The sequence below is a fragment of the Bos taurus genome, chromosome 23, assembly GCF_002263795.3.
Source record: "Bos taurus isolate L1 Dominette 01449 registration number 42190680 breed Hereford chromosome 23, ARS-UCD2.0, whole genome shotgun sequence".
Lineage (NCBI taxonomy): Eukaryota > Metazoa > Chordata > Mammalia > Artiodactyla > Bovidae > Bos > Bos taurus.
Genome location: NC_037350.1, coordinates 2867300 through 2890571, shown reverse-complemented (window position 1 = coordinate 2890571; position 23272 = coordinate 2867300). Strand labels below are relative to the sequence as shown.

The 23272-nt window shown below is 40.0% G+C and overlaps 1 protein-coding gene across 1 annotated transcript in view; it reads left to right on the top strand.

Annotated features, from left to right (window-relative positions):
• PRIM2 (DNA primase subunit 2) overlaps positions 1-23272 on the top strand; it is a 333897-nt gene that overhangs the window by 3869 nt on the left and 306756 nt on the right. Inside the window, exons 3-5 of the mRNA NM_001079594.2 lie at positions 122-225; positions 2743-2822; positions 4334-4454. Coding sequence (NP_001073062.1) covers positions 122-225; positions 2743-2822; positions 4334-4454 — 305 coding nt within the window. The remainder of the gene's footprint in view (positions 1-121; positions 226-2742; positions 2823-4333; positions 4455-23272) is intronic.

Below are 23272 nucleotides of genomic sequence, written 5' to 3'. Positions count from 1 at the left end.
AGTATTGTCATAAAAAGTAATTATGGAATTGCTATCCATAGATTTGCCTTGGATTTAGTTTTTTAAGATTACCTTGCATTTATACATGTTTCCCCCCTTCTGTTTTTCATATTTTTTCTAGTGCTAAAATCAGTTGAGAATCTTGGTCTGAGCTACATGAAGGGAACTGAACAGTATCAGAGTAAGCTGGAGGCTGAGCTTCGGAAGCTCAAATTTTCCTACAGAGTAAGTAAAAGAGGGACGGAGATGTTCCTTCAGTTTGTTTATGTACTGGTAGTAACCGGGGGAAAGGTCTTGTATTATGCCCAGGGCTTTAAAAAAGACTCTTCCTGAAGGAACCTACCAACCATGAGGGATGATTGACGTACAGTCAAACTCCAGTGCGGCAAGGTGTCTCCACCTTAGGAATGTGAACATTCGGGACCTGATGATTCCATGGTGCATTTAGGGGGCTCACTGGCATCTGTGGCTTCTGGGCTGTGTTTCCAGATATTGCTAGATGTGTTCTGTGCAGTCAAGGTGAAAAATGCTGTTATTTGATGTGTGCTCCAAGAACTCTGTTTTTTTCTCCTGGTGGCTCAGTGGTAAAAAGTCTGCCTGCCAACGCAGGAGTTGTGGATTCTCTCCCTGGGTCGGGAAGATCCCCTGGAGATGGAAGTGGCAACCCACTCTAGTATTCTTGCCGGGGAAATTCCATGGACAGAGGAGCCTGGTGGGCTAGAGTCCATGGGGTTGCAAAAGAGTGGGACATGACTTAACAACTAAATAACAACCAGGAACTCCAAAAGCACAGAGAATTAGCTCAGGTTGGGGAGGGCTTCCTAGATGAGATAGTGCTGGAACTGAATCTCAATGGATGTGATCTCATTTTTATTTTGAGAAGATGAATATCAGTGGCAGATGGATGGGGTCATTATCTGTTGGGGAACACCAATCAGGAGCTTGGAGATGACAAGTAAATTGAATGGCGTGAAGGGGACTGATTGAAGAGATAGTGAGAAGATGGAATCATAAGATTATAGAGATACAAGGAGGAGGGACAAAAGAGTTCTGAATGACGTTTGGGTTTCTGGTGATGACAGCTGGGTGGATGGTGGGATATACAGGAGAGGAGGCAAGTCTTACTAGAAAGAGAACTGAGTTTTGTTCACGTTGTAACTCTGAGGTGCTTGTGGAACTATCTCGAGGGCTGCAGGGTGTGCAGTAGATACGGGCTTGTAGACAGAGGCAGAAGGTGAAACAGTGATGGTGTTTGGAGGTGAGAGGTGGGAGATGAGTGTGGAATATTTCCTCTTCTAACATGTTTAGCTGAGAAGACTGGGAAGGTAGGTCTGAGTATAGGAAAATTTGAGGGGAAAAGATACACACATACACATGACAGCATATATTTGAACATATTTATAAGCTGAGCAGAAAGATCTGGAAGAGAAGAGAGGGCGATTGTAGATACTTTGGGAGAACTTTGGATTAGTCACAGTCCTTAGGAGGCAGGAGCAGGTGGGCTGCGGAGTTTCCATGTGGGATCAGCTGTATGTAGGAGGAGAGAGAGGTCTGTCAGTAGGGATAGTGGGGAAGGCAGTACCACACGCGGTGGCAGGAGTTTGGGCTGAGGAGTCAGCCTGAGGCCTTTGCTTTCTGTAAAGTAGGTGAGGTCCTGTGATGAGAGGAGGGGACGGTGGTGTATTGGGGAGCGCTGGCCACCTAGTGAAGATCAAAACAGCTGTCCTGAGATAGGGAAAGGAATGGTTATGGGGCCAGATCCCAGCTCTGCTGCTTATGGGCTTGTGACCTGGAACAAAGTCAGTTTCCTCATCTTTAAAATAGGGATATAGTGGTGCCCTCCTCATAGGGGCTTTCAAAGGATTATGTGGATTAATGGATTAAAAATGCTTATAACAGTGCCTGGTACATTGGGAGTGCTCAGGACATGTTTGCTCTGACTGTGTTGAACTTGAGGAAAGATTCCTTAGTGTTACTTGTTTGACTTAGTACGACTAGAATGCTAGATTCTAGTAGATATGCAGCAAGCAACAAAGGTTTACTGTATAGCATAGGAAACTATAGTTAATATCTTATAATAACATATGATGGAAAATAATTTCAAAAATAATATGTGTATTTGTGTAATTAAATCACCTTGCTGTGCACTTGAAACGTTGTAAATCAACTATACTTGAATAAGATATATATATTAAAAAAAAAGATTTCTGGGTGTTGATAAAGGTCCAGTTGAGGTTTGTTGTTGTTCAGTTGCTCAGTCATGTCCGACTCTTTGCGACCAGTTGACGGTAGAGGGTGTGAATTTTTAATGTTCCAAATTCCTATAATTGTATATTTTTTCCCCAGAAGTTCTCAGCATTTTGGGAACAGGACTGCAGAGTATAGCTATGGATTTGTTTAGAATCTAGGTTTTGCCAAATGGTTGAAATGAGAATAGTTGAGGGTTTATCTGGGAAGTGGTGGAAGAGGTGAGTGGCTGGACGAGTGTAGGTGAGTGTAGGCTGGACGAGAAGGAAAGTTAGAGGTGGAAGAAAACAGTGGGATCCAAACCCAGGAGGTGGTGGTGTTCAATTGTGTTTCACCCAGTTGTCCACCTAAGTAAAGTGATACTCCTCCTGGGAAGCATATTATGAAATCTGTGTTACTGAACTTCTGCTTCACCATTGGCTTATGCTGACTCAGTAATTCTTTACACCTTTCACTGTTCTGCATTTATTTTCTTCATTTGCCATTGTTTTTCAGGAAAGCTTGGAAGATGAATATGAACCTCGAAGAAAAGATCACATTTCTCACTTTATTTTGCGCCTTGCTTACTGCCAGTCGTGAGTATACCTTTGTCTTCCACAGTCAAATCTGACATCTTGGGCTATAAACTGGTGCAGGAGGGCCGACAGGTATTGTACCCATTGTAGGAAATCCCAGGATAACATCAGAAACCAGTGGTTCATGGGCTGAATGCTGTTGTAGCGAATTGTTTGAAACGAGTTGTTGACTAAAAAAATAAAATATTTTTGCAGATTTTGCCTATTAAAACACTTTTTACTTTATGGGAGGGATTCTTCATTTAGGATTTAAAATTAGAGATGATTTCATTAGGAAGAAGGATTTTGGAATCAAACACATACTTGAATCTGCACAGGTTTTAGCAGTTGACTTGTATGGGCTGGTGTCCATTAGATTAAGATCTTTTCCTTTGGTAGTTTCTTAGAAGTCAGTAGTGCCACCCAGAGGAAGGAGTTGGTTGCTTTTTTTTTTTTTTTTTTTTACTGTGTATTTTCTTATATTTATTTTGGCTAAATTGCATACTTACTATGTTTCTTTTCTGTTTCTTTTTTGGCAATAGCCTTATCAAATGGGAATCTTGAATTATTTACTATCCCAAGATAATGACTGAGAAATTATTGACCAGCTTTGGTCCTAGAGCTTTTCTTTTGTTAAAAAAGCGTATGCAGGTTTTGCAATTTATGCAATAAGTGAATTGCTGACAGTGTGAAAGTCATTTGAGGAAAGAAATCATATTTTACATGGAGTAGCTTAATTATTTTATAACAACAATAATGCCCATCTGTCTTATAAATTAATGTTCTATATTGACTTTTGGGGCTTCTCTGGTGGCTCAGTGGTAAAGAATCCTCCTGCCAGCATAGGAGATGTGGATTTGATCCCTGAGTGGGGAAGATCCCCTGGAGAAGGAAATGGCAACCCACTCCAGTATTCTTGGCTGGAAAATCCCATGGAGAGAGGAACCTGGTCGGTCGCAGTCTGTGGGGTTGCAAAAGAGTGGGACACCACTTAGCGACTAAACAGTAACAAATGTTGACTTTTAAAAAGTTGAGGTATCTTAATGCTTATTAAATTTTGTGAAGTTATAAACTCTAAAGCTGTAAGCAAAGTTTACTTTGCAGAGTTTATCTGATTATAATCTATTCAGAGGTAAAATTACCTTTAAAAACTTGTGATGTTTATTTGGCATTAACAGGAGGGATACTCCATTTTCTGATGTAAACAAATACTTTGCAGTTAGATTAAACGAAGTGTACTATTTTATGTTATTTGATGGTAATGCAGCTAGACTCTGTATTTAATTCTTTTAATTATGTTCAAAACATCTTTCTTCCCCATGTTCTACTCAGTCCTGGGAGATTGTGGCATGTCACCTGTATTCACAGTCTTACCATAGTAGAGAGCTTGATGCTGTTAATGAACTTAAGTCTGTTGGCCTATTGCTCACATTTGAATGTTGTTTCATAGAAATGTCTTGGATTTAATAATCAATGGACTTTTAAAATTGTCTTTAAACTTTTCACTTACAGTTTTCTTGTCTCTGTTTTAGTGAAGATCTTAGGCGCTGGTTTATTCAGCAAGAAATGGATCTCCTTCGATTTCGATTCAGTATTTTACCCAAGGACAAAATTCAGAGTTTCTTAAAGGATAGCCATTTACAGTTTGAGGCTGTAAGTATATTTTTATAGTCTTTCCAATTGTGTCACCTGCCTTGACCTTTAGTGCTGGTGTTAATATGTGGAGTTTGTTTTCTTTACATTTTCTTCCTGAGGACTTGCCTGAAAGAATGAGTCACTTTGGCTTCACACAAAGTGAACCTTTCTCTTCCATGACTAGAAGAAAAGGGGCTCCTTAGTATCAGAGCATCAGATTTATTTAGTTACTATTTTAAGTATGTGATTTATGAAAGCACAAAAAGGTTTAATTTATAAAAATTCATCTTTAACCAGAATCTTCTAGGCCAAAAATTTAAAGCTCGTAATATTCCAAAGAAAACAGAGAAGTGGTAGTACTTATTTCCAGCAATGAGGTTTAGGGTGGATAATACTTTATTTTAGAAGTCATTTGTCAGCAAAATCTCTGAATAGTTCTAAGGTGTAATTTTGTAGACAGATCTGAATGAGTTACATGTAGGAATTATATAAGAAAGAAGAAATATTGGGTATATTTTTAGCAAGGATAATTATTGTGGATAGAAACAGAATTTATGTCTTTTAGGTGGGCCTGTGCTGCAGTGGGAAGAAAGAAAAAATTATGTTTTGTGAAACTTAGAGCTGTCAGATGGCGGTAGGATGGTCAGGACTGTATTTGGGCGTTAGAATGGGTGATTCCAGGCCAAAAAAAGTAAAAAAGTAGAAATTGGAGTAGGTGAAGGAATTGTCCTGCTGAGACGTGGATGTGCCCACTGCAGCAAGAACCAGTGTGGCTTCCTGCTTTGGGGGGAAGGAGATGTGTGAAGAGAAATACATAAACCTTTGGTGGGCATTTAGTGTGTCACCTGTGAGCAAGGCACTTTCCAAAGTTTGACTCACTTCGGAGAATCCCGTGAGGTTTCTTATAACATCTGCTCAGACAGAGAAAAGTGTTGGTCCCAGTGCCATCTCACTGTCCAGACCCCATGCGCTCTCTACTTAGCTTAGAACTCTGATCTTTAGTGAAGTCTTACTGCTAATATCAGTTATAGTTCATCTATCCTCTCATATTAAAAATAGTTGCTTTTTTTTTTTGCTGTTGAAATTATGGTTTTAGTAGGTCATAGAGAAGAAGTATTTTTGAGATTGTGTTTATTCTAGATTGTTTCAGTAGGTCAGGTAGAATTTTTTTCTTTTTTAAAAAAACTTTTTTACTGAAGTATAACATACACAGAAAACTGCACAGGTCGTAACTGTCTAGCTCCGTGAAGTATCATGAAGGTTAAGGAAGAGAACCTTGCGGTCAACTGGCGTTGCCTTGTGTCTCCTTTCTTTACCACCCCATCTCCCTCTGATAATCACTGTCCTGACTTTTAATATCATGAATGATTCTGCCTGTCTTTGAACTTTGTGTAAATAGTATTACGTGGTGTGTATTTGGGCGTTAGAATGGGTGACTCCAGGCCAAATAAAGGAAAAAAGAAATAGGAGTACGTGAAGGAATTATCCTACTGAGAAGTGGATGTGTCCACTGCAACAAGAATCAGTGTGGCTTCCTGCCTTATGTAAATAGTATTAATGGTGTGTCTTTTTTCCCCAGCTTTATTGAGATATGATGATATATTAATATGTCAGTTTAAGGTACACAGTGTGATGATCTGATACACGTATATGTTGTGAAATGTTTACTGCTATAAAGATAGTTAACAGATCCTTACATAGCATGTTATGTGAGGTCAGTTCAGTTCACTCACTCATTTGTGTCTGACTTTGCAACCCCATGGACCGCGGCACACGAGGCTTCTCTGTCCCTCACCAGCTCCTGGAGCTTGCTCAAACTCTTGTCCATCAAGTCGGTGGTGCCATCCAACCATCTCATCCTCTGCTATCCCCTTCTCCTCCTGCCGTCGGTCTTTCCCAGCATCAGGGTCTTTTCCAGTGAGTCAGCTTTTTGCATCAGGTGGCCAAAGTATTGGAGGTTCAGCTTCAGCATCAGTCCTTCCAATGAACACCCAGGACTGATCTTTAGGATGGACTGATTGGGTCTCCTTGCAGTCCAAGGGACTCTCAGGAGTCTTCTCCAGCACCACGGTCCTCAAGCATCAGTTCTTCGGCTCTCAGCAGTCTCACACAATCACCATTCTGTTGCGGTGGTGGTGAGGCCTTTGAGGGCCGTTCACAGCCGCTCTCAGGGGCACAGTGCAGGGCCCTCAGCTGCAGCCCCAGGCTGTTATGCGATCTCTGGAGCCCACTTCTCCTGTAGCTGGATGTTTGCGCCCTTCCACCAGGATCTCCTCTTCTCCTCTGCTGCCCAGCCCCTGGCAGCCTCGGTCCTATTCTGCTTCTGAGTTTGACTCTTAGATCCCACAGATAAGTGAGATCACAAGTATACTTTTTTATAATTGCTTTAGTGAGATAGAGTTTACATACCTTGAACTTCACTCTAAAAGTGTGCAAGTTTTTGGCTTTTTAGTATGATCATAGAGTTGCACAACGATCACCATCTAATTTTAGAACATTTTCATTACCCTAAAAAAGAAACCTGTGCCCACTAGTCGTCATTCTCAATTTGTCACTCTGTCATCTCTTGGCAACAACTAATCTGCTGTCTTTGTGAATTTGTGTATTCTGGGCATTTTGTATAAATGGACATTTCATATAGTTTATGGTCTTTTGTTACTGGCTTCTTTCACTTAGCATAATGTTTCCAGGTTTCATCTATGTTATATATGTAGCATATATCAGTACTTCATTCACTGTACAGTCATTTCTTTTTTCGGTAGTTGATGGACATTGGATTATTTCAGCATTTTAGCTATGATGAATAATGCTGCAGTGAATATTTGCATACACATTTTTGTGTGGATATCTTTTTATTTGTTTCAGATATACACCTAGGAGTGGGATTGTTAGGTCATAGAGTAATTCTATATTTAAACTTTCGAAGGACTCCCAGACTTTTCTGGAGGGGCTGCATCATTGTACGTCTCACTAGTTTGTTAGGGTTCTAGTTTCTTTACATTCTATAGCAGTTGCTTCTGTCTTTTTTTTTTGATTATAGTCATCCTGGTGGGTATGAAGTGATACATCATTGTGGTTTTGATTTTCATTTGTGACTGATTTCATAGTGACTGATGAGGTTGCTGGGAGGGATTAGGGGCAGGAGGAGAGGGGACAACAGAGGATGAGATGGCTGGATGGCATCACTGACTCGATGGACGTGAGTCTGAGTGAACTCCGGGAGTTGGTGATGGACAGGGAGGCTTGGCGTGCTGCAATTCATGGGGTTGCAAAGAGTCGGACACGACTGAGCGACTGAACTGAACTGAACTGAACTGATAAGGTTGAGCATCTTTTCATGTACTTATTGGTTATTTGTATATTTTGTTTGGAGAAATGTCTATTTGTATCCTTAGTCCATTTTTTATTTGAATTGTCTTTCTATGGTTTACTGGTACATATTCTTAACATATTTTGAATACACAGCCACTGTAAGGCCTAATTCTATGAATTAGAAATCTTTTTCTTTCACTCTGAGGATTGTCATTTTTTAAAAAATTATTTATTTATGGTTGCACTGGGTCTTCATGGCTGTATGTGGGCTTTCTCTAGTTGCAGCGAGCAGGGGCTACTCTTTATTATTGCAGTGTGTGGGTTTCTTGTTACAGTGGCTTCTCTTGGTGCAGAGCAGAAGCTCCAGGCATGTGGATTTCAGTACTTGTGGCACACAGGCTCAGTAGTTGCTCGCAGACGCAGCTTGTGGACTCTCAAGTACGGGTTTCAGTAATTGTAGCACACGGGCTTAGCTGCTCCTTGCCGTGTAGAATCTTCTGGGATCAGGGATTGGACCCATGTCCCTGCATTGCCAGGAAAATTCTTTATCACTGAGTCAACACAGAAGTCCTTGTCATTTCATTTTCTTGTTAGGATCATTTGTAACATGAAAGTTTTTAATGCAGATGAAGTGTAAGTTGTCTTTTTTCTTTTGTTATTTATGTTTTTGTTGTTGGCTTTAGGAAGGATTTGCCTAACAGATGGTCGTGAAGATTTACGCCTATTGTTTTCTCTAAGAGTTTTATAGTTTTTGTCCTTTTTAGGTCTGTTTAGTCTATTTACATTTTAAGTTGATTTCTGTGTATGGTGTAAAGTAGGGGCCCAGCTTCATTGTTTTGCATGTGGATATACAGTTGACCTAGCATCATTTGTTGAAATGGCTATTCTTTTCTCTTTAAATGGTCTTTTCACTCTTGTCAAAAGTCATTTGGCCATAAATTAGTTTATTTCTGGACTCAGTTTTATTAGCGCTGTGTGACGGGAGCCTGGCAGTCCGTGGAGTTGCAGAGTTGAACATGACTGAATGACTTAGCACTCACGTGTTTCTCCTTATGTCAGTACTACACGATTGAGCGACTGATCTGATCTGATCTGATGTGGTCTTAAATATTGATTCCTCTGGTTTTGTAATATGATTTCAAATTCAGTAGTGTGCATTTTCTCACTTTGTTCTTCTTTTTCAAGGTTATTTTAACTATTTTGGGTTCTTTATATTTTATGAATTTTAGGATCAACTTGTTAGTTTCTACCAACCAGCTGGGGTTCAGGTTTGGATTATGAGGTCTATGAAGATCCATTTGGGCAGTATTGCCCAATACTTAATCCGCTCGTCTTAATCCCTTAGGATAGGAAATGGCAACCCATTCCAATATTCTTGCCTGGAAAATCTCATGGACAGAGGAGCCTGGTGGGGTCCATGGGGATTGCAAAGAGTCGGACACGACTGAGTGAATAAGCGTGCATGCATGCTGTCTTAAATATTAAGTCTTCTGATCAATGAACATGGGAATTTTTTTTTTTTGTTTCTTGAGAGCTTTAATTTTTTTTTAACAAAGTTATGTACTTATTTATACCTCAGTATTTTATTCTTAACTGTCATTATAGATATAGTTTCTTCAGTTTTGAAATGTTCATTGCTAGCATATGGAAATCCAATTGATTTTTGTATATTGATCTGGTATCCTGTGCCCTTACAAAATCATTTATTCTGATAGTTTTTAGTGGACTCCTTAGGAGATTAGCTCTTATAAAGAAATAATCCTTCCTTTTCAATCTGGATGCTTTTTATTTACTTTTGCCTTATATCGTTAGCTAGCATCTCCAGTACAGTGTTGAATAGAAGTGACCGTAGTGGAAGTACTTGTCTTGTGTCTGATTTTAGGGTGAAAGCGTTCAGTCTGTTGCCAAGATATATGATGTTGGCTCTGGGGTTTTTGTAGATAGCCTTTACAGACTGAGAAGATTTATAATTTTCATTGAGCATTTTCATTGTGAAAGGGATTTTGTTCTTTTTCTACACCTGTTGAAATGATCATAGGGCTATGTCCTTTATTATATTAATATTGTGATAACCACAATGGTGTCATCACTCATCTTGAGCCAGACATCCTGGAGTGCGAAATCAGGTGGGCCTTTGTTCATCACTTTGAACTTTGTTCATCACTATGAACAAAGCTAGTGGAGGTGATGGAATTCCAGTTGAGATATTTCAAAGTCTAAAAGATGATGCTGTTAAAGTGTTGCACTCAACATGTCAGCAAATTTGGAAAACTCAGCAGTGGCCACAGGACTGGAAAAGGTCAGTTTTCATTCCAATCCCAAAGAAAGGCAATGCCGAAGAATGTTCAAACTACCCCACAATTGTACTCATCTCACATGCTAGTAAAGTAATGCTCAAAACTCTTCAGGCTAGGCTTCAACAGTATGTGAATTGAGAACTTCAGATATTCAAGCTGGTTTTAGAAGAGGCAGAGGAACCAGAGATCAAATTGCCAACATCTGTTGGATCATAGGAAAAGCAAGGGAGTTTCAGAAAAACATTTACTTCTGCTTTATTGACTGTGCCAAAGCCTTTGACTGTGTGGATCACAGCAAACTGAAAAATTCTTCAAGAGATGGGAATATCAGACCACCTTAGCTGTCTCCTGAGAAATTCTATGCATGTCAAGAAGTAGCAGCTAGAACTGGACATGGAACAATGGACTTGTTCCAAATTGGGAAAGGAGTATATCAAGCTGTACACCTTGCTTATTTAACTTATATGCAGAATACAGCATGTGAAATGCCAGGCTGGATGAAGCACAAGTCAGAATCAAGATTGCCGAGAGAAATACCAATAACCTCAGATACGCAGATGATACCACTCTTATGGCAGAAAGCGAAGAAGAACTTAAGAGCCGCTTGATGAAAGTGAAAGAGGAGAGTGTAAAAGTTAGGGTAATATTGGTCTCATATAGTGAATTGAGAAGTGTTTCTTCCTCTTCTATTTTTGGGAATAAGTTGTGAAAGATTGGTCTTAAATTTTAAACATTTGGTAGAATTTACCAGTGGTCTTTCTAGGTCTAGGCTTCTCTTTGTGGGGTGTTTTAAAATTGCTGATTCGTTTTCTTACTTGCAGATTTTTTCAGATTTTCTACTTTGTGAGTCAGTTGTGGTAATTCCTGTTTTCTGGAGATTTGTCCATTGCATCTATTATGTAACTGGTGCTTATAGTTGTTCATGTGCTAAGTCCCTTCATTCGTGTCTGACTCTTTGCGACACTGTTGACCTTAGCCCACCAGAGTCCAGGCACCTCTGTCCATGGGATTCTCCGGGCAAGAATACTGGAGTGGGTTACCATGCCCTCCTCCATGGGATCTTCCCGTTCCATGGGTCAAACCTGTGTCTCTTACATCTCCTGCATTGGCAGGCAGGTTCTTTACCACTAGCGCCAACTGGGAAGCCCATTTTATTGTTACTCAGTTGCTCAGTTGTGTCTGACTGTTTGTGACCCCATGGACTGTAGCCTGCCAGGCTCCTCTATCCATAGGATTCTCTAGGCAAGAATACTGGAGAGGGTTGCCATTTCTTTCTCCAGAGGATCTTTCCAACCCAGGGATTGAACCTGCAGTGGCAGATGGATTCTTTAACCACTGAACCACCAAGGAAACCCAATGTAAAGCTACTACTGTTCAAAAGCTGTAGCCAGAAGTCCACACAAGGCCAGATCTGATCCTACAAGCATCTTTCTGAGCTTGGGAACTTGTTGGGAGCCCAGATTTCTAACCAAAGCCACTAATCAAAACTTATAACACAGGACTTCCCTGGTGGTCCAGTGGTTAAGAATCTGCCTGCTGATGCAGGGGACATGGGTTTGACCCCTGGTGCAGGAACTAGAATCCCACATGCTGCAGGGCAACTATTGATGCCCATGTGCCATAACTAGTGAGCCTGCACACCCTAGCCTGTGCTCCACAACAAGAGAAGCCATTGTAGTAAGCCTGTGGGTGCAACTAGAAATAGCCCTCACACAGCAATGAAGGCCCAGTGCAGTGAAAAAACAAACTTAGAATGCAGCTGTCAGACACACGCAATTCCATCAAAAGTGAGATATTCTTATTAAATTCTCATTAAACCTCTTGCAAACAATTTTATGAAATCTGGCACTTACCCATAACATGATTTCCTGTAGGAAAAAAACCCCAGAAGATGTATGATTAATCTATTTTTCTCTTCCAGTGTAGGGGTGGGTAGAAAGTAGGACCTTTTTCAATACCAAAGAACTCTGGAGTTACTGTTCCTTTATAATCCTTTTCATTTCTAAAGATTGGTTATGATATCTTCTCTTTCATTCCTGATTTTAGTAATTTAAATTTTTTTTTTGATCATTTAAGTACAGTTGTCAGTTTTATTGATCTTTTCAGATAACTTTTGGTTTTGTTGATTTTTCTCTTGTTTTTCTCTTCCTTATACTCTGTATTATTATCAGTTAACAATTTTTATTACTGTTTTCCTTTTGTTTCTTTAGGGTTTGGTTTGTTCTCCCCATCTAGTTTCTTAAGGTAGAAGTTTAAGTTACTGATTCAAGGTGTGTGTTCTTTTTTTTTCTTTTGAATTGTAGTATAGTTGATGTATAGTGTTAGGTTAGTTTCAGGAGTCCTACATAATGATTTGACATTTGCATGCATAATGAAATGATCACCACAATGTTAAATAACCATTTGTTACCATACAAAGTTATTACAACATTATTGACTATATTCCTTAATCATATCCCTGTGACTTATTCTTTTAAACTGGAGATTTGTACTTCTTACTCTCCTTTACCTATTTCACCTACCTTCTGCTCCCTGCCTTTTGGCAAACGTATGCTTGTTCTCTGTATCTATATATAGGTCTGTTTTCATTTTGTTTTCTTTGTTCGTTTTGTTTTTTAGATTTCACATGTAAATAAGGTCACACCATATTTGTTTTTCTGTTTGACTTATCTCACTTGGTATAATACCCTTTAGGTCCATCATATTGTTGCAAATGATGAGATTTCATTATTTTAATGGCTGAGTAATAATTCTATTGTGTGTGTGTGAGTACACACACATATACAAACATACCATATCTTCTTTATTCATTCCTTTATCAGTGGATACTTAGGTTGTTTTCATGTCTTGATTAAGGTAAATAACACTTCAGTAAGCATTGGAATGCATCTATCATTTTGAACTAGTGTTTATGTTTTCTTCAGGCTAATACCCACAAGTGAAATTGCTGGATGATGGACGTTCTTGTGTTAGTTTATTGAGGAACCTCCATACTGTTCTCCATCAAGAGTGCACAAGGGCTCCCTTTTCTGCACCTCCTCACCAGCAATTGTTATTTGTTGTCTTTTTAATGGTAGTCATCCTGATAAGTGTGAGGTGACATCTCCTTTTGCTTTTGATATGCATTTCCCTGATGAGTGGTGATGCTGAGCATCTTTTCATGTGCTTATTGGCCATTTATGTCTTTAAGTCCATCTTGAGTTTATTTTTGTGTCTGCTGCGAGAGAGTAGTTCAATTTGATTCTTTTTGTACCTATCCAGTTTTCTCAACACCACTTATTGGGTAGGCTGCCTTTTCCCTATTGTATATTCTTGACACCTTTGTTTTAGATTAATTGACCACATAAGTATGGGTTTATTTCTGGGCTCTCTATTCTGTCCCATTGATATAATATATCTCCTTTTGTACCAGTATCATACTGTTTTGATTACTGTAGCCTTGTAGTATAGTTTTAAATTAGGGAGTATGATTCCTCTGGTTTTTTCTTTCTTAAGATTGTTTTGGCTATTTGGGATCTTCAGTGTTTCCACAAGGATTTTAGAATTATTTGTTTTAGTGCTGTGAAAAATGCCATTTGTATTTTGATAGAAATTGCACTGACCTTGTAAATTGCCTTGGGTTCAGTTCAGTTCACTTGCTCAGTTGTGTCTGACTCTTTGCGACCCCATGAATCGCAGCACGCCAGGCCTCCCTGTCCATCACCAACTCCCGGAGTTCACTCAGACTCACGTCCATCGAGTCAGTGATGCCATCCAGCCGTCTCATCCTCTGTTGTCCCCTTCTCCTCCTGCCCCCAATCCCTCCCAGCATCAGAGTCTTTTCCAATGAGTCAACTCTTCACATGAGGTGGCCAAAGTACTGGAGTTTCAGCTTTAGCATCAGTCCTTCCAAAGAAATCCCAGGGCTGATCTCCTTCAGAATGGACTGGTTGGATCTCCTTGCAGTCCAAGGGACTCTCAAGAGTCTTCCCCAACACCACAGTTCAAAAGCATCAATTCTTTGGCGCTCAGCCTTCTTCACAGTCCAACTCTCACATCGATACATGACTACAGGAAAAACCGTAGCCTTGACTAGACGGACCTTTGTTGGCAAAGTAATGTCTCTGCTTTTGAATATGCTATCTAGATTGGTCATAACTTTCCTTCCAAGGAGTAGCGTCTTTTAATTTCATGGCTGCAGCCACCATCTACAGTGATTTTGGAGACCAGAAAAAGAAAGTCTGCCACTGTTTCCACTGTTTCCCCATCTATTTCCCATGAAGTGATGGGACCGGATGCCATGATCTTAGTTTTCTGAATGTTTAGCTTTAAGCCAACTTTTTCTTGGGTAGTATGGTCTTGTACTACCCAAGACTGCCTTGGGTCCCAAGACTGGTCTTGTACTACCCAAGACTGCCTTGGGTAGTATGGTCATTTCAAAAAATATATTTATTTGGCTGCACTGGGTCTTTATTGCTGTGTGCAGGTTTTCTCTAGTTACATCAAGCAGGGGCTACTTTTTGCTGTGGTGTGCAGGCTTCTTGTGATGGCTTCTCTTGTGGAGCATGGGCTCTAGGGCACACGAGATTCAGTGGTTGCAGCACATGGGCTAAGTAGTTGCAACTCCTGGGCTCTAGAATGCTGGCTTAGTAGTTGCAGTACATGGGCTCAGCTACCCTGTGCCATGTGGAGTCTTCCTGGACAAAGGAATCTGTGTTCCCTGAACCAGCAGGTGAAATCTTAATCACGGGGCCATCAAGGAAGCCCAGTGTGATAATTTTAACAATATTATTTCTTCCAATCCATCAGCATGCTTTATCTTTCCATTTGCTTATGTTGTCTTTAGTTTTTTTTTTCAGTGTCTTAAAGTTTTCTGAGTAAGTCTTTTACTTCCTCGGTTAGATTTTCTCTCTTAGATATTTTGTTCTTGTGAGTGCAGTTGTAAATGAGGTTGTTTTCTTAATTTCTCTTTCTGATAGTTCATAGTTAGTGTATGGAAATGCAACAGATTTCTGTATGTTAATCTTGTATCCTGCAGTTTTACAAGATTCATTTATTAGTTTTAATAGTTTTATAGTGGCGCCTCTTCAAGATTTTCTGTATATAGTATCATGTCATCTGTCAACAGTAACAGTTTTACTTCTTTCTTTCCAATTTGAATTCCTTTTATTTCTTTTCTTTGTCTGATTATTTTAACTAAGACTTTCAGTACTATGTTGAATGAGAGTCGAGAGTGGCACTCTTGTCTTGTTCCTGATCTTAAAGGAAATGCTTTCAGTTTTTCACTGTTGAGTTTGATGTTGGCTGTAGATTTGTCATATCTGGCCTTTATGTTGAGGGATACCCCTGTTCCCTGTTTGTTGAGTGTTTTTCCCATAAGTGGTTTTTGAATTTTGTCAAAAGCTTTTTCAGCATCTAAGATGATCATATGATTTTTAGTCTCTGTTAGTTGCACATCACACCTAATAGATTTGCAGATATTGAAGCATCCTTACATGTCTGGGTAAATCCTATATGTTCATAGTATATTTTCCTTTTAATGTATTATTGAATTTGTTTTGCTTGTGTTTTGGTGAGGATGTTTGTACCTGTTTTTATCAGTGATTTTTTTTGTGTGTGTGATGTGTTTGTCTGGTTTTGCTATCATAGTAATGTGGACTTCATAGAATGGGTTTGGAAGTGTTTCTTCTTCTTCAGTTTTTTTTGGAGTAGTTTGAGAAGGATAGATTTTAGGTCTTCTTTAAATCTTTGGTATGCTCCACCAGTGTTGCCATCAGGTCCTGGACATTTGTTTGCTGGGAGATTTTTGATTACTCTTTCAGTTTCAATGCGGATAATTGGTCTATTCACATTTTTCTATTTCTTTCTGATTCAGTCTTGGGAGAGTGTACATTTTTAGAAATATGTACATTCTTTCTACATTGTCCATTTTATTGGTATATAATTGTAGTAATCACCTATGATCCTTTGTGTTTCTGTGACATTGTAACTTTTCCTTTTTCACTTAATATTTTATTTGAGTTCTATCTTGATGATAAAGGTTTGTCCATTTTTGTTTATCTTTTTAAGGAACCAGTTCTTAGTTTCATTGATCTTCTCTGATTTTAAGTTAGTCTCTATTTTATTTATTTTTGCTTTGATTTTTATTTTGTGTTTCTTTCTACTAGTTGAGTTTTTTTTTTTTTTCCTACTTCCATTAGGTGTAAGATTAAATTGCTTGAGATTTTTCTTCTTTTTTTGTTCTTAATTTTTATTTATGTATTTGGCTGTGTTTGCTGTTAGTTGCAGCACGTGGGTTCTTTGTGTGCAGGCTCCTGTCTCAGTATGGCACGTGGGCTCCAGAGTGCACAGGCTTCCTAGTGTCGTGTGTGCCTCGAGAGTGTGTGTGCTCAGTAGTTGCAGTGCGTGGGCTTCATTGTCCCACAGCATGTGGGATCTTAGTTCCCCAGTCAGGGATCAAACCCATATCCCCTGCATTGGAAGGCAGATTCTTAACCACTGGACCACCAAGGAAGTCCCTTTTCTTATTTCTTGAGGCTTATATTATGGTAAATTTCCCTCTTAGAGCTGCTTTTGCTGCATCCCATAGATTTTTGATTGATTATTGTCTTTCCCTTTCATCTGTTGCCATGTAATTTGACTTCCTCTTGATTTCTTCAGGGGCGCATTGGTTGTTTAGTAGCATATATTTTTAATTAATTTAAAAATATTTGTTATGTATGTGTGTATTTGTTTATGGCTGCACTGGGTCTCATAGCTGTTGGTGGGATTTCTCTAGTTGGGGTGGGTGGGGGCTGCTGTTTAGTTGCGAGCCTGGGCTCTCAGGCACGTGTGCTTCAGTGTGGGCTCAGTAGTTGCGGCTCAGTGGTTGTGGCGCTTGGGTTTAGTTGGCCCATGGCATGTGGAATGCTCCCAGACAGGGATCAAATCCATGTCCCCTACATTGGCAGGTGTATTCTTAACCACTGGAACCCCAGGAAAGTCCAGTAGCATGTTGTTTAGACTCCATGTATTTTTCTTTTGGTAGTTTTTTTCTTGTAGTTGATTTCTAGTCTCATAGTGTTGTGGTCAGAAAAGATGCTTGATATGAGTTCAGTCTTCTTAATGTTTTTGGAACTCTTTTGTGGCTCAGCATGTGATCTGTCCTAGAGAGTGTTTTCTGTGCACTTGGAGAAGGAGATGGCAGCCCACGCCAGTGTTCTTGCTGGAGAATCCCAGGGACGGGGGAGCCTGGTGGGCTGCCATCTGTGGGGTCGCACAGAGTCGGACACGCCTGAGCGACTTAGCAGCAGCAAAAAAGAATATATTCTGTTGCTTTTGGATTGATTGCTTTCTATATATTTGTTAAGTTCATCTGTTTATACGTGTTATTGAAGGCTAGTGTTTTCTTAATGAGTTTCTGTCTGGATGGTTTGTGGAAGTGGAAGTGTTAGTCGCTCAGTCGTGTCCATCCTTTAATGTTAAGTGAGTGTTAGTTATTATTATTAAACTTATTATTATTTCGTTAAAGTTATTATTATTAAACTTATTTTGTTATTGTTTCTTTGTTTTCGTTTACGATTGAGATATGGAAAAGTAAATTGAAAGTAAGTATTTATGTTTAGTTTGTCATTTTTAACCAGAAGCCTCAGCAATCTCAATTATTATAGTTTTAAATTTAGGGAACAAAGTTAAACTTTTGGAATGTATTTTATTAATAGTGCCTAACAGTCCAGCATGCATCAGTGTTAGGCAAAAGCCTCCCTCCACGGATCTCTTCTGCTCCTACACACCTTGCTGGGTATGTTGGGAATGTAGGGTCCTGATCCTGGGCCATTCTCACAGCTATGTTTTTAGCAGGCAGCCTCCAGGGATGAGGTAATGTCTTTCTGTTACATACAGTTGGGGCTTCTCAGCTTCAGTGCAAGCTTACTGTACTGAAGCATCCATCTGGGCTGTGTCATGATGCTGTTGAGGAATTTGGGGGAGGAGAACCACAGAAACATGCTGGTTCTTTTGTTGCTTCCTGTGATGTGAGTAATAAAAGTTCCGTGTCCCTAATGCAGGAGCCTGTACCTTCTGTTGGGGCTTCCTTGATGGCTCAGTTGGTAAAGAGTCCCCCTGCAATGCAAGAGACCCTGGTTTGGTTCCTGGGTCAGGAATATCCCCTGGAGAAGGAATCAGCTACCCACTCCAGTATTCTTGGGCTTCCCTGGTGGTTCAGCTGGTAAAGAATCTGCCTGCAATGTGGGAAACCTGGGTTCAATCTCTGGGTTGGGAGGATCCCCTGAAGAAGGGAAAGGCTACCCACTCCAGTATTCTGGCCTGGAGAATTCCATGGAATGTATAGACCATGGGGTCGCAAAGGGTCTTCTGTCAGCCTGCATTAAGCAGTAATGGGTGAACTTGCTGGTTTATAAGTAGCATAAAGTCAATCTAGACTTGATAGTTAGCTATGTGATTTTTGAATGTGTACTTCAGTCTCCTCATCTTCACAATGGGAATAATCACAGTTCCCACTTCACTGATTTATGAGGTTTAAATGAGATAGAGTATATGGCGTGTTTAGTACTGTGGCTGACATGTATGTTCACTAGTGATATTAAGGAGGATTCACAGGCAGCAAATGCATATATGTTGGAGAATTTTGAGGTTATTAGATTGATGTGTTTTGCTACAATTAAATCTATTTTGGGTCTTTATTTTAGGAAACAGTAATTTATAGGAAATATATACATACTTTTAACAAGTCTGTTGCCAATAATGATTGGTTTTTAATACTACTCTGGTTGCTTCTGGTCTGTTTGCTATAACTATTTATTTCCTGTCATTCTCCATGCCATTTGAGGGACATCTTAATAAACATATATATTAAAGTAAGATGTAGAAATATGGATAAAAATGGAAGATTGGCTAAAGGGAGCATTATTATTTACATTTGTTCATCATGGTGGACAGGGGTCCCATACAGTTTCTAAAAAGAATAGTAGCTTTGGCTTGGGTGACTGGCTTTTCTAGTTCAGTGATTCTAGGTGGGTAGATAGGCTAGAGCTAGTCCTCTGAGGGGCAGAGTGGTAGAGCACGGTTATCAGAACTGTGAATGGAGGTGTGCAAAAAACATGTGTTACACATTTTCTTTTTGAAATAAACACTCGGTAAAACTTGATCAAGTATTTGTAGCTGGTGGAGATGCATGGCATGTGGAGTGAGAAAGTGTTGTAGGGGGCCTGGAGAAAAGTCACTCGTGGGACAGATTGTCATCACTCTCCTTGTGGAGACCTGTTCCCCCCTCCCCTGGGCCCCTCCCTGGCATCTCCTCCTGGCAAGTAAGGCACTTGAACTCCTGTGCTGTTGATGAGCTTGCCCCTCAATCCCTGTAGTCCTAATTTCCAACATTTTCCTCACTTTGATTAGCATTTTGGCTTGCTCTTTGTTAAAACAGGTGTCAGTGATGCTTTTAGGCTCAGGATCCATGTTTTTAGACTCAGGATAAAGCAAGGGGTAGGGAAAAGTTATTAGAATTTGTCACATAAATTGGTCTTGGTATATAACAGACTCTTGCCTAAGTTGAGGCAGAAGGAAACAGCGGAGGATGGAGAACACAGGCCCTCTTGGTTTTTGTGTCACAGAAGCTGAATAGCCGCTTGTGCCGCATCTTAGTATCTGCCTGGACTGCGGGTGCTTGTGTGGTGTGTTTGTGTGCATTTCTTCGTCTTCTGTTTCATTAATGCTGCAGTGACATTTTTATGTTAAGAGGAGATGCAGTGTTATAATTAAATTGCATTATTTTTGCTTTTGTAGAGAAATATGTATGCAAAAAATAATTTTGTTGCATCATTTTTTATTTTAAATTTTGTTTTTGTTCATTTTGCTATGGCTGATGTAGTTTTATTGGATAAAAATGGAAGGAGGTGAGGATGGAGCAGTTACCAGATGTGGGACTCTTGGTTTTGTTTCTGGCTCCAGCAGTCCTTTGTTATCTGACTCTTTTCTAATGTCTAGAAGATTTTGAATCTTCATGACACACAACAGAAAACTTTAATATGAAGTATTCAAAAGGAAAAGCCGATATTTTTCATTCTTACACTAAGATGTAGCTAACTTGGATTTTCAATCTGAAATTTCTAGGAAGGATAAGAAATGAATAGACATTGCTGTCTGTTGGGACTGTTTTGGGCCTCTCATTGGGGAGTTGATTGACTCAACCCCATGTCACACTGAAGGTGAATGGGGAGGCGCAGCAGGTTCTCTTAGTGCTTCTTCAGCTGACCAGTTAGGCAAAGGTCAGGCTTTGACAGCTGACAGCCTCCCCAACAAAGGGTCCCTGTGTTGCTGCAGTTCAGAGTCTAATAGCAGCTTATAATTTACCTTGATGTTTTTAAAAACCTTCTCAGGACAATTACATATTTTTCATTTGATTTGAAATGCCACTGGCTAATGGCAGGATGCTTTTCATGAGAATAGTACTGAATGGCAGGGAAAGGGAGGCTGAGTATCCCAATTGGAGAGGATTTTGTGTGTCACAGATGAAAACTCCACTTCATGTTAAATAGAACATGTGTTGGTCAGTTGCCAAATATGTTCAGGGAGTGAGGGTTTTGAGAAAAAGCAAGTGTGATTGTTACCCTTACTGCCTGACTCACTGAAAACAAGTATGTATATAAAACTTTGAATTACTTAGTTTTACTTATTTTAAAATAGCTTTCCTTATCCTGAATCTGACTAATTTGTTTCTTATCCCCTGTAGTTTGAAATCTGAATTTTTTCTGTCATAGACGTTATTTTATTTCATTTTTGACTGATAACTTCTTTTCAATGAACATGAATTGAAATTTAATTTGTCATTTGTTACTGAAAATCTCAGTTATGCAAATTTATTAGGACTTTTGAATGCTTTTTTCCAGTTAGCATTGGAACATTGATTTTATATTGATTTAATAGTTTTGTGTGTGTAGAATTTTAAGATAGTTTTTGGTGTTCCCTTCCGTATGCTTATTTCTTAGATTTTTGCAAGTTGGCCTTGAGATGGACATGGTTTTCTGATCATTTTGGCCCTTATTGTATTGTTAGTTGATCTCATTCAGGTTGCTTAAGCTCTTGTGGAATATGCATCCATCATGTGGTCAACTATTTTTTTTTCTCTTACTTAAAATATGAAAAAGCCATTCGACGTGATGTACATGACTCTCTTCATGCCTTACCCTCTGTGACATATTTACAAGTTATTATAAACCTACCAATAAGACAAAATGACTTTAATGTGGTATCTGCAAAATGGAGAAATACGTGTACCTTTGATCTTCCCTTTTGCCACAGAATAAATTTTAGCCAATAGGGAGTGTGATGATACAGCTGAGACAGAACACACAGATGTAAGAACAGGGCACACTTAGAGAACACAAGTGTGAAAAGCGTGGACGCCTTCCCCAGAACTTCTGATGGGGCATTGCCTGTGATGGGAGTGGAGAGGGGCCTGGAGGAGGGGGCAGCAGTGGTTAGACTCACTCAGTACTTGGTGGGCTTTCAAACCTAATGGGGACGAGTGGGAGAAGATTAATAACCTGATGAAAGGGCACGTTTGCCTTTGGGTGTGAAAGTAAGTTGTATGTTCCAATATTGTGAAGCAGGCGTGTTGGAGTTGAATTGCCTATAGGGTTATAAGCAGTCTTGAATAACTTGGGAAAGTCTTCTCTTTTTTTGTAATTTTATTTATTTATTTACTGTGCTGGGTCTTAATTGCTGCTGAGGCTTTTTTCTGGTTGTGGCCAGTGGGGGCTACTCTTTGTTGTGCTGTGTGGGTCTCTCATTGTCGTGACTTCTCTTGTTGCTGAGCACAGGTTCTGGAACACGTGGGCTCAGTAGTTGCTGTTCCTGGGCTCCAGAGCTCTGGCTCAGCAGTCGTGGCACATGGGCTTAGTTGCTCCACGGCATGTGGGATCTTCTTAGACAAGGGATCGAACTGTGTCCCCTGCACTGGCAGGTGGGTTCTTTACCACTGGACTACCAGCGAAGTCCCGGGAAAGTCATCTTTTAAAAAAAATTTCCTGTGACTTTTACAAGGAATCTAGGGTTCCTTGTACTCTCATTGTTGATGAGTCCATGCCTGTGACTTTGCCCTTGAAAAAAATGTCCGACTGTAAATTAACTAGTTTCCCATATATAGAGCTATGTCCTAATTGTCTTATAATGTTATATATATGTTAATATTAAGCTCCTAAAATAATTAAATTAATTTTACTAAATATCACTTTTAGTGTTCTAACATTTTCTGTAGTTAAACATTTACATTGTAAAGTGTTACTCATGTTTTCTGAAGGTGTTTCAAAAGAGGTAGTTTTTTAATGTTCACGTTGTTTTTTTCATTCCATAATCTCTCCAGCCTTTTCCTGTTGCCCACAAGCTCCCTGAAAGTTTAATTCTTTTCAGTTGAAGTCATGTCATGGACTAGTTTAGAGCCTAGGTCAGGTCACCTTATCTTGGTCTATGAACGAGAACAGGAACTGGAGTGTGGAGGGCTAATGAAAGTGCAGAAAGAACCATTGTGCTCCCAGTTACCACATAGCTAGATCTGAGTACAGAGGCAGGACGTGGTTGCAGTGATGATGGTTACCCCGGCAGCCCAGGCTGTGTCTGTGTGTCCCTTCTCCTGCTTTCTCTCCGCTGCCCCTTGAGGCATCACTGACACATGTCACGGGTCTTAAGATTCTGGGCTTCTCCCCATCTGCTCTCTGCCTGCCCCGATTGCTAATCTCCTGGCTCTCAGATTCCTCCTGCCATACTTCAGCCCTGATACCCAGCAGCTGGGTGGCTTTTCCCCCGTTCCTCTCTGGTTAGAACGTGCTGTCCAGGTCTGAGACCCATGCAGCCTGTGGGCATGAGACTCTCTCTGTCGTCTATTTGGAGCCCAGTGACTGGATGTATCCCAGCTCCCTTAGTTGACCCAAGGAGTGAGGCCTCTGCACGCACGCTGGAAAACCCGGAGGGGTGTGGAGAGCTTGCACAGGTCCTTGCTCCCTGGGGAAGGGCTGCTTGTGGATGACTGGATGGACAGATACTTATTGAGGTTTCTTCTGCCCAGTGGTACAAGGAGACAGAGGGAAAGAGTCAGTCACTAAGAGCTAATGTTTGTTATGTGTTTACTGAGTGGCAGGCACTGAGCTATACACTTTCCATGCTTTATATAATTTAATCCTCACAACAGCTTCTCGAGGAAACTGAAACTCAGAGAGGTTAGGTAACCTCCCCAGAGTTGAGTGATAGAATTGGAAT